A 25,084-nucleotide genomic window follows, 5' to 3' on the forward strand; every position below is an offset into this window, starting at 1 on the left:
AAAACACAAAAGAATAACTCCTGGCAAAGTATTCATAATCAGCAAAGGGCACATCATACTCCTTGTTACAAATACAAAAATTACACGTATTATAAATTATATATATTATATATTTATACTATATTCATCCTTTCTAAATTTACCATAGCCTTAGTAAGACCTCAATATCAAAAACAACCTTGGAAAAAGAATAGCCACAAAAAAAATGGAAATGAAGTTAACTATTTCTGACCTACTTGAATCAATTAACCAAAACCATATCATCTCCCCGTGCTCGTGCCGCCTCGGCCTCCAGTCTCTTCCATGTCAATTCTCGTTGCTGTTCCAAATCTCTGGATCTGGCTTCTTTCTCCAAGTACTTTCTTTCACACTCTTCGAACAATTCGGCATCCATCTCTTGGAACATCCGACGCACGTTTGCCGTCAGACCATGGACAGCCTGGTTCCAGTGACCTTGAATGTTTTTCTCCAATGGTTCAAAGATCAATGAGAGTATCATATTTCGATTCTGAGCAATTAAGCTTACAATGTGTTCATTGTTCCACAAGTAAAGGGCTCGTTCTGCAACCTGCCAGGCATCTTCTATTAGAAACACTTCCAAGAGGAAAAAACCATTCAATTATAATATACTTTCTCAAATCATCATGTAGTCCTTTTTGCTACACACGAATACAATAATTAAACATCAATCACGAGCAAAAAATAATAACAGTAGTTTTCGTTTTCAACCAGTCAGCTAAAATAGTGGCTCTCTTATTTCACCTTCTCTATATAATCTTATAGTCTGTAATTCATAATCTTCATAACAAAAAGCTCCAAAATATAATTGAGGAAACAACAAAGAGAAAGATCTTATTTTGAAAATAAATCGATAAGCAACAGGTTAATACAAGATGCAGAAATTCATTCACATGAAAACTTCTTTAAGATGTTTAGCAAGAAGAAATGATTTATGTAAATTACTAAAATGCAGGTCGTATAACCTATGAGGTTTTCATTGACTCCAATGAGGTGAAAAACATAACATTTAACATAAACCTCAAAACTAAAATCATATTGGATAGATGTATCCCACGGATGTCCCTTACACATTTTCCAAGTATCTACAACCACAAAAAGGAGCGCTGTGTACAACCATATTGTATCTACTACCATGCCACTTCTCTATAATATCAGTTGCTTCCACTAGTTTGGCACTTAGGAATTTAGTTATTATGAGTAATAGTACAAACTGAAACACAAGGCCATGTACACACTAGATACCACCTACTAAGGGTTTTGGAATCACTGCATTTGACAGACAGCAAGCACTTTGCACCCAATAAGAAACCTTTGAGTAAGCCCATTTTCATTACTTTACATTTGCTCTGCATCTCATGGAAGCACACACAGACTGGACATATTGCCCCTGTTAACTCTACTGGAAATTCAAAAAAGTTCAGGATGGTGGACAGCAAACCATATGATTACAAAATTCAGTAAATCTAAACAAGCATCAAGGATGACAAGAAACCAATCTATAAGATACTTCTGAAAAGATCCTACAGAGCAAAATACTGGTTTTTATTTTATAAAAGGGAGACTAGATGCATGTCCCACATACATGCAGAAAAAACACACATCAACACTGCATACCTTGCAACATGTCACTTTCCTGTAAAGGAACAGGCGGATGTCAATGGTGCCCATCTCATCAAATTGCATAATAGTTAGCTAAGAAAGTAGTTTATTTGTACACGATCAGCAATGGAAAGAACAATGATTATTCAAATATGCATCATAATAGCCCTTCAACAGTAACAGAAAATCAGGCAATCATCATTCTTATGGTTATTCCATAAAAGAACACAAAAATTACCAGTATTAAGCCAAGCACCAGACAAGAAGTTTCTTTTCAAAACCGAACTATGCTTTATTGCAGTTCAATAAAAACAAATAGAAGGTTCTTTCTCCTGCCAAAGAAAAATATTGCAGGACCTACGGTTATATCTCAGCAAGTGTATCATTCACCTAGTCCAACTCTCATATAACCAAAATACAATTACAGTGCTTCCCCGCATTCACAAATTATTGCTAGCTAAAAATCTTTAGATTCGACATAAAGACACTATTTCCTTACATTCAGCTTGTTTCCTTAGTTCATTAATCACTGGTACTTGGTAAGACAATTTACCATCATCCATAATCATAGGTTGCTTATTCTTCCATTTAATTGCGTGATAGTTCTTTTATTTTTTGGGCCCAAAATAGAGTTATATTCAAATACAAACAATTTTTATTTTAAAATACACTCAAATAACTTTAAACTTATCTTAATTTGGAGTTGGAATGTTTTCTTTGTGATGGTATATATTGCCTAAACTAATTTCATTCGTATAACTGCAGTATCACTTGGAAGTTTGAAGAACAACATAAGATGGCAGTGTTAAATTCCTCCACTGTGGAAGAAAGGGATCTGATAAGCTGGTGCTGATAGATTTTTCTATATCCTAGTCCGTGGGCTTCTAACCTACAAAGCGAGACACTAGGCTAAGCATTGTTATGACACTACGTAATACCATTACACCAATGGCACATACAATCTAAACCACTTATAACACATAGCTGGCAGTAACAATTAAAATGTAACTGATAATGTCAGGAAACAGGGTATTACTGGTACATTCCCCTAAAGGACTTCATGCCAATTAACAGTCCATAAAGCTGGACGCTATAATAATGCACTATAAAGTGAATGTTTAAAAAGGCAAGCAAAGGGGTCTAAAATGCAAAAATGCTTTAAGAGCATGATAATATTAAACATGATGACTAGAACGGACTACAATAACTTTAAATAGCACACACTGAATTGAATTGAATCTGGTAATCTGACATCTAAAACTCAATCATGGATATCATTTTCTAGGCAAAGGCGAAAAGAAAATATGTCTTTATTTATTTCCCCAATATTCATTTAACATGCCAAAAAAGTTGCTTCATAATGTTAAACATATGAATGGCAATAACAAAATATATAAAAACAACCAAAACATCTAAAACTCAGTTCATGAACCTGGAAATGAGGGCTATTGAGGCATCTTCCAATCTGTCTGAAAAGAGGAACCATGCATCTCTGAAACTCTGCAGCTTGAGTAGCCTCCAAAACCTCCTCAAGCTCCCCCAGAAACAGAACCTCCTTCTGGCAATTAGTAACAGGCCAGTACTTCAACAACCCTCGAATCACAGTATCGGCCAACTTGTAATCCTTCTCAACAAACTGAACAATGCAATAAGACAACTGCTGGTGATATACAGGTATGCTCTTGGGCTTATGCAATGGTATAAGAGCTCGTACAAGAAACAACTTATGCTCCTCTTTCATTGGCAAAGCAAAACCATTAATTATACTCCCAAGGATCTCCAACAACTCAGCAACCCCAGAATGTCTTTCAATCTCAAATATAAACCTATAGAATATATTATTAATGGCTTTCCTAATAAAGGGTCGGTGAACCATGAATTTCCCATATATACGATGAAGAATGGTTTTCAAATACTCTCGCTCTCTTGGGTCCTCGGAATCAAACAGTTCAAGCAATTTCAACACGAAGACATGGTCAATATATCGCTTGGCGATCTTAGTATCGGTTTCAGAGGAAACAATGTACCTCAGCAAGAGCTCATATACAAGTTGCATATGGATCCAAGAGGGCTCTAACCATGGCTCATCTTCTTCTGGGTCTGCACCATCCAAGCCCATGTTTTCATGAGAAGCCGGAGGCAAGCACCGGAAGACGTTGACGGAGACCATTCTGATGAGCTCCTCTTGCATAGTCTCGTTCAATTTACACGAACCCGATTGAATAAAATCCACGAGTTCCAAGAGGGTTTGGCGCTTGATTTCTTTCTCTCGGACACCTTTGAGAGTGTCTGAGAAATCGCATTGGAAGCAACAGACCTTGAGTTTACGGAGGAAGAGAACCGGCCGGTCCGAAACGACGACGTCGCGCAACAAGGGTAGGACTTCGATGACGCCGGAATTGGGTCCGGTCGACGACGTCACGGCCTGTGAATCGGAATTGGAAGAGGACGCCGACGAGGAGTTGATGGCGGTCCGAGAAGCGTGGTTAACGGTCACATTGGAGGAGGGTCCGTTACCGAACCCGGACTGGTCGTTGGATTCGGATTTGGAAGTTTTTTTGTGGCCTCGTTTTATGATTTTGTTGAACATTGTTTTTGTTTTTGTTATTTTGAGGGCGAGAATCGAAAATGGCTATTCTAAACCCAATGAAAAATGAAAGGGAAAAGGAAAGTGAAAAAGGTAAATGAAAAGGAAGAAAAGCTTTTTTATTTTTTTTAATTTTTCTATGGAAAGCTAAGAATTGGAATGCGGAATCGGAAACGGAAACGGAGTTGCTCTGGGTGGAAACGGGAAGAGAATTGGAAGCCTAGAGATCGGAGAGCAGATATCATTGGGAACCCACGAGAAAGTGAAGAGGTGGTGACGGGAAAATAGGGTGTTTGGCAGTAGAGAAAATTCGGAGAAAAAGGATGGGAAAACTTAATTTTTTATTTTATTTTATTTATTTTGGCCTAATTGCTTCTGCAAAAACAATGTGGGGATAATTTTGGCGCAAAAAATAATGAACAAACAATGGGAAGCTTTTTTGATTTTTCTGTTATTAACCTCTTCTCTTTGGTTATTATTATTATTTGTTTCTTTTTTACTTTTTTTTTCTTTCTATTTTTTATTTTTTATTTTGTTTTTCTAGGTGGCCATCAAATGTCAAGTACATTTTATATATAACATTTTCCTAAAAAAGCTTGGAATTTATAGCCTTATAGGTTGAAAAAACCAAAAATTTGAAAATAAAAAAGACAAAATGCTTAGCCTTATTTTTATATTATTTATTTTTCTTCTTTGTTTCACTTTTACCTCTGCTATACATATATACTGCTCTAAATTATTTTTTGTATTTTTTTTTAACCCAATTAAATATTAATGAGGATAAAGTAAAAAGGAAATTTGGGTTTGGAAAAATATAAATTTAGAGGGTAGTGGGTTAAAATGGTGCTAGATGAGCAATGGAGGTAAATTAATTAATAGTATCTTAAAAGGAAGATAGTTTTTTTTTTTTTTTTAAGATAGTTTTTTTTTATAATTTTTTTGGGTAAAAGAAAAAGGAAGATAGTTTGGTGTTGTATAAAAGGAAAATAAAGTAATTGAACAAGTGAATGACGAGAATAATGCAAGAGAAAAAGAGTTGGTTTCTCATCAAATTAATTGATATTTTTGAGGAAGATCCTAAGGTTGTTAGACTGATTATATAGGTACTTAGGTTTTCTGTTATGTTGTTAGATTATTGGGAAGCATTAGTTTGATACACGACCCACCAAATTTATTTAAAAAAAAAATAAAAAATAAAAAATAAAAGAGAGAAAAAAGAAAAGAAAAAGAGTGTATATATTTTGGAAGAGTGAATTAAACCCTACAAACCTTATTATAGTAGACCGCATTAGATTTTATCCAATTGTGTATTGTGTCCTCTTAGCGCATGTGTAGTCATGACGCATAAACATATTTGGATTAATTTTGGTTGGTGGTTTCTCTTTATTTATTTATTTTTTTTATGGTGACTAGTGGTTTTGCTGTTTATGAAAATTTTTTGAAGAAAATCAATCACAAGTTTATTTTTATTTATTTATTTATTTATTTTCTATAACAACTATATGGGTATATGTTTGTTTTCATCATAAAAAGTTTCAATAAAAATGTATAAAAACGAAAAATGTCTTACAAATCTATTATATACTATAAAAACATATAGAATTAAAGCTCTATTGAATTTTATTGAAGCTTTATTGATGTAATATTTTTTTGATTGAAATCTAATTTGATTTTTATTTTTTATTTTTTATTTTTTTTTTTTTTGGGGAACTTGCAGAATTTTCTAAGAATTCACTCTCAATGAGACAAAGGGATTGCAAACCAAGTACAAATAACAGTAAATTAATAACAGTTGTTAACACCATTGACTAATAATATATATATATATATATATATAAACAAAACATAATAGGTATTATGCATGAAATAGTATCTCGCATATTAACAGTAAATTAAATCTAGCAAAAATATATATGTACATATATTAACGGTAAAATATTTATATTTCAATCAATAATCATAAATTTGATAGATTATAAATTTTCAATAGCTTCGGTGAAAATCACAGCTCCAGAAACTAGTTCTCCGATAATGAACATGGAAGGATGGTAAGCAACAAATTGTGCCTTGGGAGGGCCATGCACTGAACATCCCGAAGCCACAAAACAAAGCAGAGACTGCTTCCTTCCCTTTCTCATTAACTTCAATTACATGATTTCTGAAGCGCTTTCGCAATAAAAAGGTTGTTGTCGAGGCCATTCAGATTGGAAACATCCATCATCATCATATCTTTGCAAAATCAGCATCCGAGAAATGGAAAGGGTTTTCATGAGGTCAACACTGTCCAAACAATACGAAAGCTTCCACTTTGGAATCCATAGTCAGTAATCTCCATATCTTTTAGGTCCAAAGTCTTTCACTACAAGTTTTCGATTGGAATTGAACTTGTTTAGCACATCCTGGAGTCCCATCTTTGCTTTCGGGAAGTATGATATCCATATAAAAACACAAACTACTATGATCCGTGTATATGTAATAGCACGTAAATTATAGTCACCGCGACTACAATAGAGTCTGATAAGCTTGAAATCTTCGAACGATCCATAACTCTGACTATTATAATGTTTATTTCCCTAAAAAATATATTATTTTTATAACGAGGGGCAATGTTTAAGTTTTTTATTTTTTATCAATATTATTATAGTTTGAATTGACAATTTCTTTGATCAATATTATTATGCTAATTTCCTTAATAATAATAATAATAATAAGACAATTTCAGTAAATATAATAAGCTCCACGAGGAGCTTCTTCATCAGGAAGCAGGAAATTTCATACGTCAGAAATTTGCATTGCTACCTTACTCAAAACAGAAGGTATAGAATGACTTCGACAAGGAAAATGTATAATGCACAGCAATCTTAAAAACTAAAGGTAATATCATACGATTAACAGAGTCCACTTTCATTTACTAAGTACCACTTGCAGGAATATATCATCTCTTCCATGATCAGAAGAGAAAGTTCCCCAAAAGTTTAATCCACTGCCTATACCCAAACACAGGTTCTTAAAGAGAGCTTACATACATTAAAAATTTGCAATTAAGGGTCCAAGAGACAGACTAGATACTTCCTAACTGGGTAAAAAGTAAATAAAACTTTATATACAGAACTGGTAAGCACCCAGAGAGCATAACCTGCAAGTCATTACCACTTGTTGTCTGCCTTACCCCAAGAGCTTGCTGCTGCTTTACCCCATGAATCAGATGGTTCTCCACCTCCATCACCTCTTTCTTTTGCATTACTTGATTGATTCCAGCCAGATGATTGACCCCAATCTGCACCGCTTGAATTTGGCCCTTTGTTCCAGCTTGACCCTTGTCCCCCACCAGAATCATCTTGCAATTTCCAGTTGTTTTTCTGGCTTTGACCATTTTCATTATTTGATCCTTTGCCCCAACCACCAGTTTCTTTGTCTGCCACTGGTTGGTTCCAACCCGATCCCTGGCTGTTCCAACCAGTTCTGTTGCTAGTTTCTGCAACTCCTGAATCCCTGCCCTGCCACTGCTTCTTATCACCATCACCTTCTTGCTTCCAACTTCCTGCACCATCATTACTTTTCCATCCCTCTGCCCCCCCTTTGTTATAGGAAGAGGGCTCATTCCCATCAGAATTTGAGCTATTCCAACCACCAGTTTGATCCCTCCTTCCTCTACCTCTACCCCCATACCCTCCTCTATCAGACCCGTCTTGGTTCCAATCCCTCCTTCCACGACCCCTACCTCTACCTCCATACCATCCTCTGTCTGATCCACCCCGGTTCAAACCTGACCCTTGGCTGTTCCAACCAGTTTCATTGCTAGTATCAGCATTTCCTGAATCCTCACCCTTCCCCTGATACTTATCACCACCTTCTTGCTTCCAACTTCCTCCATTATTTTTCCATCCTTCTGCTCCTTTACTCCATGAGGAGGGCTTATCCCCACCAGAATTTTTGTTGTTCCAACCACCACTTTGATCCCTGCCACGATCCCTACCTCCAAACCCTCCTTCATCCGATCTACCTTCTTGCTTCCAACTTCCTCCATCATTATTCTTCCATCTTTCTGCCCCTTTGCTCCATGAGGAGGGTTCATCCCCACTAGAATTTGTGTTGTTCCAACCACCACTTTGATCCCTTCCATGACCCCCACTTCCATACCCTTCTCTGTCTGATCTACCTTCTTGTTTCCAACTTCCTCCTCCATCATTATTTTTCCATCCTTCTGCCCCTTTGCTCCATGAGGAGGACTCATTCCCACCAGAATTCGTGTTGTTCCCACCACCAATTTGATCCCCTCCACGACCCCGACTACCACCATATCCTCCTCTGTCAGATCTACTTTCTTGCTTCCAACTTCCTCCCGGCTCATCCTCACTAGAATTTGTGTTGTTCCAACCACCACTCTGATACCTTCCACGACCCCTGCCTCCATACCCTTCTCTGTCTGATCTACCTCTACCACCATAACCCCCTCTATCTCCACCTCTACCACCAAAACCCCCTCGACCTCTAAAGCCACCTCTTTCTGAATTTTCTCTACCTCTGAAACCCCCTCTCCAATTCCCCCCACTTGGCCTGGTACTGAAACCCTCAGTTTGGTTTTCATTTCCAGCACCTTCTTCTGACTGATTGCTACTGAAGGAACTTGCTGAGTTCCAATTACTTTTCCTGCACCAACTAGAATTCCGGTCTGCATCACCACTTTCAGGATTTGAATTTCTTTTCTTTCCCCAAGCAGAATCCTGGTTGCCATAGGCAACACTAGAACCAGCATTCCAACTGCTTTTCTTTCCCCAAGTGGAGTCCTGACTGCCATCGGCGACGCTAGAACCAGCATTCCAACTGCTTTTCTTTCCCCAAGCAGAATTCTGATTGCCATCGGCGACACTAGAACCAGCATTTGAACTGCTTCTCTTTCCCCAAGCAGAATCCTGGTTGCCATCAGTAGCACCAGAACCAATATTCCAACTGCTTTTCTTTCCCCAAGCAGTATCCTGACTGCCATCAGCTATACTAGAACCAGCTTTCCAACTGCTCTTCTTTCCCCAAGCAGAATTCTGATCGGCATCGGCAACACTAGAACCAGCATTCGAACTGCTTTTCGTTCCCCAGGCAGAATCCTGGTTGCCATCAGTAGCACCAGAACCAGCATTCCAACTGCTTTTCTTTCCCCAATCAGAATCCTGACTGCCATCAGCTACACTAGAACCAGCATTCGAACTGCTTTTCTTTTCCCAAGCAGAATCCTGATTGCCCTCAGCAACAGTAGAACCAGCATTCCAACTGTTTTTCATCCCCCAACTAGAATCCCGGTTCCCATCCAATCCACCAGATTCAGAATTGTCCTCGTTGCTTTTCTTTCCCCAATTAAAATCTCGATTGCCACCAGTGTTGGATTTCCAACTGCTTTCCTTGCCCAAAACAGAATCCTGGTTCAGATCGAAACCACCAGATCCAGAGTTCCAATTGCTTTTCATGCCCGAACTAGAATCCTGGTTTCCTAAACCTTTGTTCCAATTACCCAACCCTTTATCTCCAGCAAAACCTTTTGTTTTGTTCCAACCATCATCTTGATCCATCATCCCACCTGACTCATCTTTCGAATTTGCACCGGTTTCTTTACTCCATGAAGATCCTCCAGCTGGCTTGTTCCATGCAGAGCCTCCACCTTCTTGACCCCAAGAAGACCCTCCATCAGTCTCATCCTGCTTATTTGATTTGTCTTTACTCCAACCTCTTTCAGCTTCGCTGGAATTTTTTGCGTTGCCCCATGTTGCAGTTTGACTTCCAACAACTTTGGCTTTTGTCCAACCACCTGCTTCATCTTTATTTCCAACTTCTGATCGAGTCCATCCAGCACCAGCATTACCCCAGCCCCTAGTCTGATTCTCGGTCTCCGGAGTTGAACTTTTACAACCTGACTCAACCCCATCCATTCCATCTTTACTGCCCCAGTTCCCTGTGGCTTTGCCCCAGGAATCATTCTTAATTTCTCCACTAGTGCCCCAAGCAGATGCATCACTCCCAATTCTACCATTTCTGTTATCCGAAGGATTTTGTTGACTCCACCCAGAACTGACATTGTTCAAGCCCTCCTCACAGGCACTAGAACCACTATTATTTTTTGTCCATGATCCTCCAACTATACTTTTACCTTTACCCCAAGAATTCAGTTGATTCTTCTCAGCAGTTCCATCACCCCAACTGCCAGTTGCATTTCCAATAACATTCTTTCCTTTATTCCAAGGTTCCTCAGATGTTTTCTGACATAATTGGTCATCATTTACATTAACGTTCTTTCCCCAGTGGCCTCCACCAGCTCCATTTGGTTCAGTTGCTCTACCCCAAGAACCAGATGCACAGCTGTCAAATCCCCCACTTCCAGCAGCTGCTTTTTCCCAAGTTTCAACACTTTTTCCTGAGCCAGCAACTTGATCATTGTTAGCTGTTGAAGCACCCCATGATGAATTATTTTTTGTAGCCACTGCACTGTCCCAAGCGGTATCTTCCACATCTAAACTTAAAAATAGAACAATGAAGCAGCTGTACATAGTAATAACTTCAACATAAAATGCTTATTTCTTTGGAAATGTGGGTACATAGTAATAACTTCAACATAAAATGCTTATTTCTTTGGAAATGTGGATACCTTTCTTGGCATCATTACCCTCAGAACTGAAAGGATTTGCAGAGTCCGATTCAGGTTGAAGCTGCAACGTTAAAAAACAAAATTAAAAAAAAAAAAATGTAAGACCGTTAAATATTCATGTATAGAGTCGTGCTGGCGGAGATTGCCAGAGAGAGAGGCTGAAAGAATAAAGTGCAAGTTCAGAACCAACCGGAAAGCTGTTGGCAGGCAAGCTAGACCAGGAGCTCCTAAAAATATGTCTCACCATCATCAAATTAGATAAAGGCACATTAAAAAAACAGATAAAATAACAAAAAATAAATAAACTAAAAAATATTAGTCAAGCAGGATGAGTGATAGAGAAATTAGGTCAAGCATATTAATGGCATAATAGATGTGTTATGACAATCCCAGAAATAAATAAACAATGAATATTCCATGTAATAACCAGAAATACTTAACCAATGAATATTAGATGTGACAACCACAAATTCAAAGCAGTAAAACAAAACGACCAAAACTCCAGTTGCACATGTTTGACTACGTACAGTATACATTGATTACATCAACATTAGAGTTAAATTTTCTGGTAATTCCCGGTGACAAATACGTCTAAACATCTAAAAGCTATGTTCTTAGAATTATAAAGGTATGTATAACAAAATAAATTACATCATAACTTTGAAAGATTATTGAATCAGCCACTTTCATACATTAACTGTGTGTCTAAGCTTAATGCATGGACAAACCTACTTCTTAACATCTTAAATATTTGGGATTGATAGTTTACTTAACATGGCCTAAGAGCTCTTCTTGTTGTTAGTCTCGTGTTTGAATCATATTTCTGTTCTTTACATGTGATGCCCATTTCTCTAGTTATTGGACAAGCTTGCATGAGAGAAGCTTTAAGTGCATGATTGTGTTATCTCGATAAAGTTGGACCCACTTCTAAACATGAAAGTAAAATTGAATGAATTCCCATTTTCAGAGTTTTAAAATATAACACTTGCCACCAAAATATCAGTAACTTAATATAAACCAATTCAGTCCAAAACATGACATATCATACACAACCAATACAAATTTCGAACAATGTGGAAAATGAGAATTAAATTTCAAAATTTTAATTCTAAACATTAAATGTTCTGCAAGTTCAGAGTTATATAACTTTAGCCTCGGTATAATTTATTAGGATGAGACAAAATATGTTTCAAGTAAATGCTGACCAAGGATAATCAGAACATAAATGACAAAACCAAATTTTACCTTCCACCAGATACCCCTCCTGCATTCCACCCATCTCCCACTACTGATGTTCCTGCTCCATCCATCCAACCTTCAAATATAATTAACATGTTAAATTCTGATAAGTAATACTCTTGCAAAGGTCCAAAACAGGGATGATAAAGTCTTAAATCAAACTGCAAAGTATAAACAGTTAAAAAGCCATTCCAGCAGAACCTCACCTCCAGAGCATCCTTCACCTCCAAGCAGCTCAAATGGTTTTAAAGAACCGGACCCAGGATCCTCACTTTTAAAAGAAACAAATATGCATATCAGAAGTCAGAACAGTTATTGCATAGGACAACAATAAGAAGGCTGACACTATGTTTCAATAGTATAATACCTCCTTGACATGGCAGAGCCCATTCCATGAACCTCAGAAAGATGCTCGCATTTAACTGCAGGAATATTACCATATGGAATGTTACGACAATAAATGATATTCTAGTAGATCTATTTATTAACCAGAGTACAATTAAGAGATTATACACTAGAACTGATGGACCTGTCAAAACTTGCTGTTTAGAATCTAGTTTCACTGTAACATCTGAACGACGTACGGCTAAGACACGGCAAAGGTATCCCTTTAATGGCCCTACTCGTATTCTCAGAGTTTGTCCAACAGAGAACAAATTACCATTATCTCCCTGATTGACTGCATTGAAAACAATTAATCAGCAGAGATGCAGAACCATAATATCTACAACTCAACAATGTAAAAATCACAGCACAGATGCACATACAATCACGGTTACCATTCCTTTCCCATGGCTTTTTAGGAGATAGTGGGGACTTAGGGGATGATGGGAAATCTTCAATAAATACACCTGATTCTCCACCCCCGCCCTGGAATATGAAAGAGAATTATCACAAATGTTAAAAATAATGTTATGCATGATATAATAAAGGTGTCAAAAGACTTCCCACCTTTTCACAAAAAGCATCAATAGATTGCTTGATTTTCTCACAAATTTTAGATTTACAGCAAAAATAACCACCATTCTCCGTTTCATTCTCATCATACAAGAAAATGATCCCTCTGTAGATTAGCTTAACAATACCCTGCTTACCCTGCAAAGTGAGATCAAAAGGATGTAAAAACTCCAGCCTTTTGTATTCTCATCTTACATGTAAAATACATTTGTAGTTTTGTCATTGTTATATAATCTATTTATAGACATCAAACCTCAGATGGTCCTTCCATAACCCTGATTGTATCATTAACACATATGGTCTTCTTGTGTTGATCTAATGTGGTAAATTTCACATCAGACAGCCCATTCTTTAACTCATGCTCCTGAACTGTAACCACAGTAGGTCCTTCGCTTCCCTCTTTCAAGATCTAGAATGTTAAATAGAAGGTAAGCAACCATAACAAAGGGATGACTATGGGCACACTAATGAAATTACATACCTTGTAACTATTATCTTTTTCCATGCCGCCTATGATAACCCCAAAATCTCGACTGCAATAGCCATAAAAATAAGAAATAAATAGTTGAATGGGTGGTGGGCACGAGAATTTCACAGAGAACTTCTAGTAACACATATTCACCTAGGATGCAACTCACCCAAAACACACAAGATCATGCAATTCAAAGCTATTCCCTGTACAGGAGCTTGATGTGCTCTCTCCTTTCCCACCCCCTTTACCACTTTTAGGGATCTGTTTCTTTTTCCTCTTCTCACCATAAAGCCGTGAAAGCCATTCAACATCATTAGATTCATTTTTCTCAGAAGACACAAATTTTAGTAGCTCCGCTTCTAATGGCACGACACCCCAGCAATTTAATGAATCTATAGATATCTTTTTGTATAGAAATCCATCCTTGAGCATTAGACCATCAATGATTTCAAAAAGAATGCCAGAATCACGATCCTGCCTATACTGAATGAGTGGGCGGAACTCCCTGCACAGGTGAGATGAATAACAATAATTATATTGGAAGCTGACATGAACTACAAAACAAGAGATCATGTAAACTACTCAAGTTCGCTTGAACTGATCAATCTCGGTGCTGGAGGAGTTGTTTTCTTGGCTTTAACTCCACCCTGTAAAAATAAAAAAATAAAAAAAAGGAATCATTTACAAAAACTGTCCAAAGAAATAATATTAACACTTGAAATATACAAATAGCAATGCTGCATCAGAAACTCTCAATAAGTAACTTTTATTTAACTTGCACAGTTGCACTGGCAGATATTAGTATATTATACAATAACTGGTATAATCCTCGAAATCAACTGCTTAAGGGTAAAGACTTAGATGTGATAGAATAGTGATTACATCTTCAGAGTTGACACTAGTGGTTTGTAATTTTATACAATGACAACATACAAGGGAAAATACACAACCCCAACAGCTCAAGTCTGATATATACTCTACATACAAGAAACCACCTTAACTTTGAAACTCTCTTCTTAAAGCACAGAGACTCATTATTTATCATCGATAAAATTTGAATCAATATCCTGCCTATAGAATGTCTAAACATAGATCCCCATTAATATACAAGACCAGTATCATTTCAAATCATGACATTTCAAAACAAAATCCTTCACTAAAAAAGAGGAAAACATGTTATATATAAGTCTGATTACAAATTTTTCAGCCATTGCTTGTAGGTCAATTCTTGGAATCAGCTTCACTGTTGCTCTTTTACGTGCATTGTCCACATGCACAACCTACAAAAGTAAAATTCAGATAAAGAAATAAGCATCAAAATTAGCTAATAATTCAGCTTAACAAAGTGAACAACTACCTGTGCCAGGTCACCCTTGTACACACCATTCTTTACACGGACCCAAGTGCCTTCCAAAAGTTCATTGCGCTTGCTCCGGGCAGATAGCAGATGAGAAACTTCATTCTTTGGAAGTGGCATTATTCGAGAAGAATAAATACTACAAAGCCCATGACATGCCTAAAATGAAGAATAAAAAATATACTTGTCAGCAAAAATTATTGTGGCTGTACAAAAGCTTTCACTTCAGATAATAACAATATAACCAACTTTCTCCAGTGTTCAAAATATAGATACCTCATTGACATCAGATTGTTTATCAGATTCTATGAAAATAAATCCCTTGACATGGTCAACGGCAAATGCAGAAATTATCTGCAGTTTGGTTCCTAGCGGTTTCAAATCAACAAACTTCTGCATAAGACAGAAAGCCGAAAACCTTTCACGTCCAACCTACAGTCAAAATGGTCGAAAGGGAAATTATGTTGTAAGAAGCTACTCAAAATTTGAAAGCAGGAAATTATTGCAACTAACAGCCCAGCATCATACCGCGCATTTGACTTTCCAAATAATTGGATCATTGTCCAAATGCACTGATGAATCTCTGTCAGCCCATCTTTTGTTCTCATAATCATCTCCGGCAAATGTTACAAATGTAGAACCATTCTTGTATCGTTCTTCCATCATTCTATCGAATTCTTCCTCATCCATCTCTTCTTCTTTAGGAATAAATGGAAAGTTATTGGTCTTTCCAGGCTCTTCCCGAACTTCTGCTTCTGTTTCAAATTCTTCATCCATAAAATCTGTTCAAAATAATATCAATAAAAAATGTCAAAATACATTTAACTTATCATCATGCTGATGTTGCACAGCTAATGTATCTATTAGATCAGATGAATGTCCTCCGATGAGATATATATATATATATATATATAATCCTAGTAAAAGAAAGCATATTCAGCGAATGCAGCAAATAGATATGAAACGGCATGCAAGTGGATCGGCTACGCAATACTAGAGCAATGAAACTATTAGAAAAGCCTTCAAGTCAAGTAACCCTTAATTTGGAGCATAGCATGCAAAAACATTAAAGTCCCTATAAATAAAACAACGTTACACACACAAACACAGATATATGCAGACATTACATAAAAAACTCGACCTCTTTCGGAGAACTCCAATCCTTTAAACTAAATCATGCATACCTTTAAGCAAAACCAACCACATTGCCCCCAAAACATTCAAACTACCTAACACAGACGTCAAAACAATGCAAACAAAACACTGAAATTATCCGAAAACCCTAGCAAATTGAAAAACAAGAATGTGGGAAATGAACAAAAACTAGGGTTTCAATCTCATACGATTGGGGAAGTCAAACTCATCGCTGTCATCGCTTTCGTTGGTGTCGGCAGCGACGTCGTCGAAGAACTTGAGGACGCCGGGGTTCTTCCTTTTCCGAGCAGCGGCAGCGGATTTCTCCTTCTCACCCGAGTAGTCGCGCTTCCGCTTGCCTTTGTCCTTGGCGTCGAAGGAGCCTTTTCCGGCGACCTGTTTGCCCTTCAATGCCATGATGAGAAAAGCGAGGGTTTGAGAGAGCAACGAGGCCACAGCAGAAGCATGAATCAAAACAAACACACTCCCTCAATCTCTCTCAGATTGAGCAAACAAGGAAAGAAGCGGCTTTTGGTGTGATTTTGCGGAAATGTGACAGGTGGCAGTGGCAGTGGCACTCTGCACTAGTTGACATGCATAGCTGGAATTTACAACACTATCCCTCTCATTCCCCCCCCTTCCCCCCCCCCCCCCCCCACTCCTTTTTTTTTTAAAATAATGCAATTATTTTTTCCAACGCTGTCTATAATTAGTTATCTTTATCAGTTTGAAAATGTAATCATTTGGGGCAAATTACATTTATCTTCCTAATTTTAAATTAAAAATATATATTTAATTTGGAATTTAAAAAATTTTTAAAATATTTGATTTATATTTTAAAAAAATCTATTAAAATATAATTTAATAATATTTAATTCAAATTTTAATAAATTTTATAAAAATCTATAAAAATTAAAATGTATTCAATTAAAATTTTATATAATTTTTTTAAACTTTATAGATATTCAAAAATTTATTAATTTTAAAATATTTTTAAAAAATAATAGATTTTAATATATTTGAAAAAAATTTCAAAAATAAAATTATAAATATGAAATCCAATTTTAATCTTAAAAATTTCGTTAGATTTATTTAAATTTTTTATAAAATTGTATAGCAATCCATTAAATTTTTTAAAATTTATAATTCATTTAAATCCATTAAATTTTAAATTAAATATATCATTTAATTATAATTATATTTTACCTTCAAAAACTAGTAACACTCCTCACATTGCTCTCCTATTGTATTATTTTTTCTGCTACTTTATCAATCATGAATTTTTTTCTAATAACTTTGGCAAAATTTAATTATGCATAAATATCCAAACAAATAAAAAATATATATAATAAAATAATTTTAAAAAAAGAATTACGTAAACTACGTAGTTTTAATTTGATCAAATTCATTTGTAAAAAATACACAATTGAACTTAGCTAATATACAATTGATAGCTCAGGAACAATACGAGGAGTTTTACAGTGAAAGGGGCAATGTGCAAAAAGTTAATATATTTAAGGAGGATAAAATGCAGTTTTATGTAATTTTTTACAAGAGTTTTATGATACCTAGTTATCCTATTCCTTTTTTGCAAAAGTGTTTTGATTTTACAGATACAAAAATAAAAAATGCATTCCATAGCTATATTTGAAATATGCAATTTGAGAAAAGTTGAAAACATTTTCTAAAAACAAAAATATAAAAGATATAAATAATGCTTATCATTTTAAATTGAATAAAGAAATTTTGTTTTATATAAAGATAGCCATAGTTAACATATATCATAAAGATAATCTTTATCATTTATAATAATAAACATTTAGTATGATATATACCATATTTAACATTTAACGAACACAATTTTGTCATTTTTATTTTCATAAAATGTTTTAAATATATTAGGGTACATGTGTTTAAAATTATAAAAATACAACTTTTAATTAAATAAAACAAATTAATTTTCTTTTGGAACATATGACTTTTGGCTTTCTCACTAGTTTGTTTGCATTAAGTTTAATTAATCCCTTGTGTCGATTTTCTTCAACCAACTATCGTTTTTGGTAAAGATCTATAATCAATGATTACACGTCTTTATTTCTTAAATAAATAAATAAATATATATATATATATTTTGCTGAAATATATATATATATATATATATATGCAATACACTCTTTCTTATATTACTAATTGTAGTAATTCTCTGATGTTATAGAAGCTTTGCATTAAAGAATAAAATTAATTAGATCTATGTCTAATCCGAATCAAAAATTTAATTTGTAATTGTTCCACATGAAAATGCAAGAAAATTAAAATTCAAATAGAAGATATTTAAAAATTTATTAACAATATTTATATGAAAGGCCCATGCTAATTTTGCCATGGAACTCAATAATTTATCGAGACAATCTTTATTATTTTCACAAACTATTAAAAAATGTTTTGTGTATTCAACTTTGAAAATAATTTTTGAAAACAAAATAAAATAAAAACTGGCCAAACATTTTTTTATTTTTTTGGCAAATAAAAACTGGCCAAACATACCTCTAAATGAGTAGGGTTATTATTATTATTATTATTATATACTTTTTGTAAAGTATTGTAAAACATTGGAATATGTAATCCAATACTGTTATTCCTTGTCCTCACCATGATCATGTTATCGATCTCGTTTTCTTCTTTGCTACTTGTATCCTTTCAAATATTTCCTTTTAAATCCAATTTTCTTTTATAAAACAATGGACGAAGCGTGCTAGCTCGCGTGGTCGAGAGCCGCTGCCCGCGCCTCTGGTGCGCGGGTTCGAGTCATTTGGGTGGGGTGGGTCTAGGGGACAGTCAAAAAAAACAAAAAAAAAAACACAATACAAATCTCATTCATATATCAAAATGTAAACGACTAAATCTGCCCCCAAAAAAAAAAAGTCTCAATTTCAAATCCATGATTTCCTTTATAAACAGTCTTCCCCTCTCAGCCACTATATATAACCCTTCTCTCTTTGCGTGCAGTTACAATAATGTAAATTCATAGAAGCAGCAGCAAAAAAGAAAAGAAAAGAGCTAAAGAACCTTCTCAACTCTCCAGTAAAAAACTTTATATTTAGTGTTATGTTATCTGATATGTTGTGACAAACCATGTCTTAGAGTGTAGGGATGATTAAAAAAAAAAAAAAAAAAAAAGATTTTGGTTTTGACGGGATGGAAATTCTTAGAGATAGTTTGGTAGCATTTATGCTTTTTGATTTTCTTTTTTTTTATTTGAGAAATCAAATATATATTAATTTGAAAACTGCCATACAAATGGTTAGATTTTATGAATACCATCTATGAATATTATACAAATAAATTAAGTGACAAGTTTTCTTTTTTTTTCTTTTTTTTTTTTTGGGGCATGAAGTGGCGGAGTTGAACTCTTGTAGTTGTAACAAAATAGAACATTTCAGTGGAAGGTAACTATATAACCGACAAAAATAAATAAATAAATAAAAGAAAAAATTTAAAGAAAAATAAAAGAGACAGTTAATTGATGAGTAATTAATTGGTTGACAAAAAGTAGAAACGTCATACTTTACAAATAGAATCCGGGTAAAATGGTTATAATATCCCAAATTATTACAAAAAGTTCATCTTCCTTTTCAGCCTCTCTTTATGTTTTGTTCTTTTTTCAATCCCTTATCTGGTAAGTCCAAATCTTTTATCTCAAATTGTCAATTGCCAAATTATTTAAAAGTCAATCTCGTACATTTAATTTCCCGTCTCAAAACTCTTAAAACTCATATTTTTTTGCAATACCCAATCATATGCAATGGTCATTTTTTTTTGCAATACTCCAATCATATGCAATGGTCATTCTGTCACGCCCACAAATATGGTTTGAAAGGATGACATTAAATACTTTTATATTTCTTACTTAACGGTGATTCTGTCATGCTGTTTTATCTTCTGGTTTTGAGTCCTGGTTTGAAGAAGCTCCTGAGTGGCTTGATAATGTTCTCAAGTTTTGATGGTTGTACTGTTTCTTAGTTTTCAATAATATTTTTTATTTAAAAAAAATAACAAGAAAAACTGTACTTGGCCTTCTTAAAATAAAATTTTCTAATTAATGACATGTTTTATATATAATTAACTATATTTTAAAAAAAATTAACTCTTCGTTTAAAGCTTTAATTCAAGTCCATGATAATCAAACCCCTGCTTACGGAAAGCACCGATTAAAGAAGAGGAAAAATAAAAGCACCCAATTTCTTACATAAAACAAAACAAATCTCATTCATAAATCAAAATATAAACGAATAAATCTGAAAAAAAAAAATAAAGAAAGAAAGAAAAATAAAAAGTCTCAATCTCAAAACTATTTTTTCCTTTCTAAACATTTTAAAATTTTCCCTTTTATATAACCCTTTTTCTTTGGATGAAATTGTAATAATTCATAGCAAAAGCAGCCAAAAACAAAAAATAAAAAATGTAAGAGTTAAAAAACGAAAGAGCAAAAATGGTCCAGTATTTTTCGCTGTTTCCTCTGTTTCTAGTAGTGTTATCATGTAGTGCTGATCTGAATTGGTATGCAAATGTAAGGCCAAGTACTGGAAAGATAACAAGCCAAGTGATCAACCAAATATGCTCCAAAACCACAAACACTTCCTTCCATAATGGTGTGGCTAATATTGAGCTTGGCTTACACCATTTCAAAACAGGAGATTCAACCGGGGTTGGCGTTGAAAATAATGGTGTATGAATGATTATGATGAAGAATGGGTAGACCCACCACTGGCTGACCCCGCTTCTCTTCCCAGTAGAAATCAGTAAATGAAAAATCTCACAGAGATCCGTCTTGTGATCTTTTCTATGTTGTGACAAAACAATTCCTGACTTATAATTACAGAAAAATGGTTTTGATTTTTGATGGTATCTAAATTCTTTGTTTTTGATTTTCAATTTTTTTTTTTGGGTGAAATCAAATATATATGATTTTGTAACACTAACAAGATTTTTTTTTTTTTTTGTTATATCAATTTCAATCCTCTTAAAAAATCATATAGTTAGTTCCTATGAGCTTGTAATTGGGTGAGAAACTTCTTTACATATTATTTAAACCACAACATATATATATATATATATATAAATAACTGTGAACCATTAGCAATTATAGTTTTGTAACCATACAAGGGTTTACAAGCTATCCAACCCTTACCGTATAAGTGTCTCTATCGTCCTCTTTTACGGTATTCAGTAGGTAAAATTCATATCAAAATTTAAATAGAACTTGTCAAAATTCAAATCCACAATTTTTACAAACAAGTGCAATAGATTAAATTGATTTCCTACTACTAATCTACCTCCCTAGGTGTCAAAGGGTTAGGTTTTGAGATATATAAAATAAAAATTGGTTCAGTGACAAGTTTTCTTTATTTATTTATATTGGCCTTTTGGGTATAAAGTGGGTATAAAATATTGCAGTTGGAGGGTAACCTTATTATACCAAAAAGGAAAAAACAGAGGAAAGTAACCGATGAATAATTAATTGATTGCCAAAAACTGCCACATTTAACAAATAAAATCCCGGGAAAATAGTTATAAAATCCCAACTTTTACAAAAAGTTCATCTTCTTTTAGAGGGTCTATTTTGTTCATTTCAATCCCTTATGAAAGCCATCACTTGAGCTTTTAAGTCCAAATCTTCCATCTCCTACCGCGTCCCCTCCTTGTCAAAATCACCATGTCATTAATTTCCAAAAAACAAATTCAAAAAAAATCACCATGTCATTTAAAAGTCAAGTCTCGTGCCATTTCATTTCCCATCGCGATTAACATATTTAATTTAAGGTCATTAGCACCGACAGATATGGTACCCGGATGACATTTTATACTTTTCAAGTCGAACAAAAAAAATCCCATACTTAATATTTGTATATAGAAAATATTTTTCTTTTAAAAAGTTTTATATCTTCTTTTTTTGACAAAATTAATATAAATTTTTTTAAAAATTGTTATAGAAAGCATGTTCGGCAGGCAATTTCAGGAGTCTAATTGATATTTTGTAAACCTATAAGGGGCTACAGTATACAAGATACAAATGATTATTCATTTCTTAATTGATAAATAAAAAACTCACTTGAATTTTTATTTATAATGAAAAGCATATTTTTCAGATCACATTTTCATTTCTTTTTTAGCCTTGAGGGAGAAACTTTATAATTTGCCACTTACTATCTCCAAAAAGGATACATTACACATTTTGATGTGTTTTAAATATACATAAAACTAAGCTATATTTCATATCTAGCTAAAAAATATATATATATATATATATATATATATAGAAAAAATAACTAAACATGATCAACTTCTTTCCTCTTAAATTCCTTTTCAGACCCATTTTTCTCTAGTGCTGGTATTGGTCCACATCCATTAGACTCACACAATTCCTTTTCAACACTCTCAGTGGTAGTAGTCATCGTCCTTCTAAATCTTTTATAAATATCTCCCTTATAAAATTTCCTGGTCCTGCAAACCAAAACCACCGAAACAAGCGCACCGAAAAAGGTTACCCCCGTAATAATTATAAACGACAACTTAAAGCAGTCCCCACCAATACAATTCAATGCCTGTCCCGGTTTTCTTTTCAAACCCAAAGCTGCCATTTGCCTTTTAGCTTCTTTATCATAGAAGTGCCCAGCCACCCTAACATTCAGCAAATACAACCCAATTGGGCTAGCGACCCCACCAAAGTTGTACAAAGTCGAGTAATATTTCAGCCCAAATAGCTCTGAAATCAAGGTGAAAATCAACGGCCAAAACGCACCAAAACAGAAACCAATTACTACCGAAGCCACGTAGAGACCATTTGGGACATTGAAAGCCACGAGAAGGTGACCAACACAGGATAACAAAAGGATTAGAGTTAAGAATAGCGGACGTGGCAATTTGTACTTGGTGATGAACATTTCCGAGCCTATCCCAATGGTTATTTGCCCACAATAGTTCCAAATGCTTGCTAGGGAAACAAAAGTGCTTATCCTATTCAATGAGTATCCCAATGATGTACCAATTTGACCCAAGTTGTCCATCATTGTCATTGTTCCTCCTAACCCACATACAGTGGCAGATAATAAAGTTATCATCTCGCCGCTGAAAAGCGCTTGCAAAATCGTGAAGTCCTCTCCTATCTCCGGCGGATTAAACGCGGTTTTCCAACAAGAAACCCCATCTTCCTCTTCTACTTTGTTTTGGATAGGAGGGTTTTGGATTTTGGTTACTATTTTCGCAGGAGAGGAAGAAGTTTGATAGGCCAACGAACTATTCGTTTTCCAGACTTTATATTCTTCCGCGACCACTACGATCAGCGGAAGGAAGAGCAAGAAGAGCACCGCGGCAGCGCTTCCGGCGTACTGGCTCTGCGAGAAGGTGAACTTCTTCTCAACAATGATGATCACCAACAAAAATCCGGCAAGTACGAGCGAGATGTAAAGGAACTTGAAGAAAACCTTCACATCTTTTCCGGAACGGTTATTGGTTTTTATGACACGAATCGTTCGTATGAAAGCGAAGGAAAGAGCAGTAGGAAGCCAGGAGACGAAGAGAAGGAAAGACTTGGTTTCTTCACCATAGAAAGCGCGGTACAGCTGAGTGATCACCGCAGCACTGAGACCCGTGTAGCCCTTCACAAGTCCCAAAACGACGCCTCGGCTCTCGGGGAAATTCTTGACGCAGGTGACGAGAGCTCCGGTGTTGGTGAATGTGTGGGAATTGGCTCCGATTCCGAGGTACAGGCACATCTGCCATACCTGAGGCTTCTTGATCTTCTCCGCCACGGCCAGCCAGATCATGAAGTGTCCGAAGAAATTCAGGACCGCTCCCACCGACAAGACGACCCACGGTGGTGTGACCTCGTTTATCAGGCCGGAAAGTATGCCGATGTTGGCTCCTAAGTCTTTGGAAAAGCTTATGAGGTTGAGTGTCGTTTGGTCGTATCCGAGGACGAACTTGATGTCGTTTGAGTAGATTCCGAACATATAGCTTGCTCCGGCTGTGACCATGAGGAGAAATGATGCGAATACCATCAGCCATCGCCCCGTGAGGACCTGAACGACAAGCCCCTTCATGTCGTTAGCTTTGAAGATTTTGATAGAAGAGGATGAGATGAAAGAGTTTTTTTGAGTTCTTTTGTTTCTTTCTTGCAAATTGCACTTTGTGCACCTGAAGGAGCAGAAAGAGATTAAACTTGCTTTAGATATGAGAATAATAATATTATTACTTAGAGAACTAGGAAGAACCTTAAGCCTTTTTTATAGAAACAAAACGGTGGTGTACGATTCATTCCAAAAATATAAAGGAAAAAGTGATATGTTCAATAATGACAAGAAAGAAAGGAAAACAAAAATTATTTTTAAAAAGAAAATGGAGAGGAAAGAGAAATAAACATATGGTGGGCAATTAGTTTATTTATTATTATTATTTTTTTTGGGAGGCGTAAGCACATTGTGGGTAATTATTTTGGCCATTAATTTATATGAGTATCAAATATATATATATATATATATATTTAGATATTGTTTGATGCGTATAAGTATCAAATTTTATTTTAGATATTGTTTGATGAGTCAGTTTTTATTGCTTTATTTATTCATCTTATTTTATTGTATTAATTTATCAACTATTTACATATTGCTTTATGCATCAATTGTCTTAAAAAAAAAAAGATTGAATTAAGATTCCCTATTTGTTTTTTTTCATCTTTGATTGTGCTTGTTATTTAATTTCAATTGTTAATTTTCAACATCATTAAGGATGATAGCTTAACAAAAAAAATAAAATTTTTTTTTCAATTTTTACATTTGTGAGTTTGAAAATTAAGATTTGAAAATTGAAATGTTCTATTATTATTTCGGATTGTCTGTAATGAAACGTGGCACAGAACTATAATATATTTTTTATTCAGCAAATATATATATATATATAATTGATAATATAACATTTTTTATAACAAAAAATTCAAAAAGGTTATAACCATTTACATACTGCTATATGAATTAATTATCAACAATTTTTATTAAAAATGTTATAACGTAATAAAACATATAATTGCAAAAA

The 25,084-nt window shown here is 34.8% G+C and overlaps 3 protein-coding genes across 4 annotated transcripts; all 3 read right to left on the minus strand.

Annotated features, from left to right (window-relative positions):
• LOC107413231 (serine/threonine protein phosphatase 2A 57 kDa regulatory subunit B' beta isoform) lies at positions 1–4,622 on the minus strand. The gene is made up of 2 exons (XM_016021127.4): positions 3,053–4,622; positions 1–568 (listed from the first exon to the last, which is right to left on the minus strand). Exons 1-2 carry the CDS (start codon positions 4,208–4,210, stop codon positions 242–244), a joined length of 1,485 nt encoding a protein of 494 aa, XP_015876613.2. The 5' UTR covers positions 4,211–4,622; the 3' UTR covers positions 1–241.
• A 2,446-nt stretch (positions 4,623–7,068) lies between these two features.
• LOC107413229 (protein RNA-directed DNA methylation 3) lies at positions 7,069–16,561 on the minus strand. 2 transcript variants are annotated; one of them, XM_016021123.4, is made up of 18 exons: positions 16,207–16,561; positions 15,392–15,645; positions 15,140–15,295; positions 14,864–15,022; positions 14,703–14,786; positions 14,089–14,153; positions 13,673–14,011; positions 13,516–13,567; positions 13,288–13,443; positions 13,029–13,172; positions 12,857–12,947; positions 12,607–12,756; positions 12,445–12,499; positions 12,284–12,348; positions 12,084–12,153; positions 11,029–11,065; positions 10,839–10,899; positions 7,069–10,703 (listed from the first exon to the last, which is right to left on the minus strand). In XM_016021123.4, the coding sequence occupies exons 1-18, from the start codon at positions 16,412–16,414 to the stop codon at positions 7,354–7,356; spliced, it is 5,496 nt and encodes a 1,831-aa protein (XP_015876609.3). In that variant the 5' UTR covers positions 16,415–16,561; the 3' UTR covers positions 7,069–7,353. The 2 variants fall into 2 exon arrangements, with proteins under 2 accessions (XP_015876609.3, XP_015876608.3); XM_016021122.4 differs by having other exon boundaries at positions 12,845–12,947.
• A 5,510-nt stretch (positions 16,562–22,071) lies between these two features.
• On the minus strand, positions 22,072–24,465 carry LOC107413223 (uncharacterized). Its single transcript, XM_016021118.4, has one exon. It carries the CDS (start codon positions 24,094–24,096, stop codon positions 22,324–22,326), a length of 1,773 nt encoding a protein of 590 aa, XP_015876604.3. The 5' UTR covers positions 24,097–24,465; the 3' UTR covers positions 22,072–22,323.
• Positions 24,466–25,084: the final 619 nt, after the last annotated feature.

The sequence above is a fragment of the Ziziphus jujuba genome, chromosome 8, assembly GCF_031755915.1.
Source record: "Ziziphus jujuba cultivar Dongzao chromosome 8, ASM3175591v1".
Classification (NCBI taxonomy): Eukaryota; Viridiplantae; Streptophyta; class Magnoliopsida; order Rosales; family Rhamnaceae; genus Ziziphus; species Ziziphus jujuba.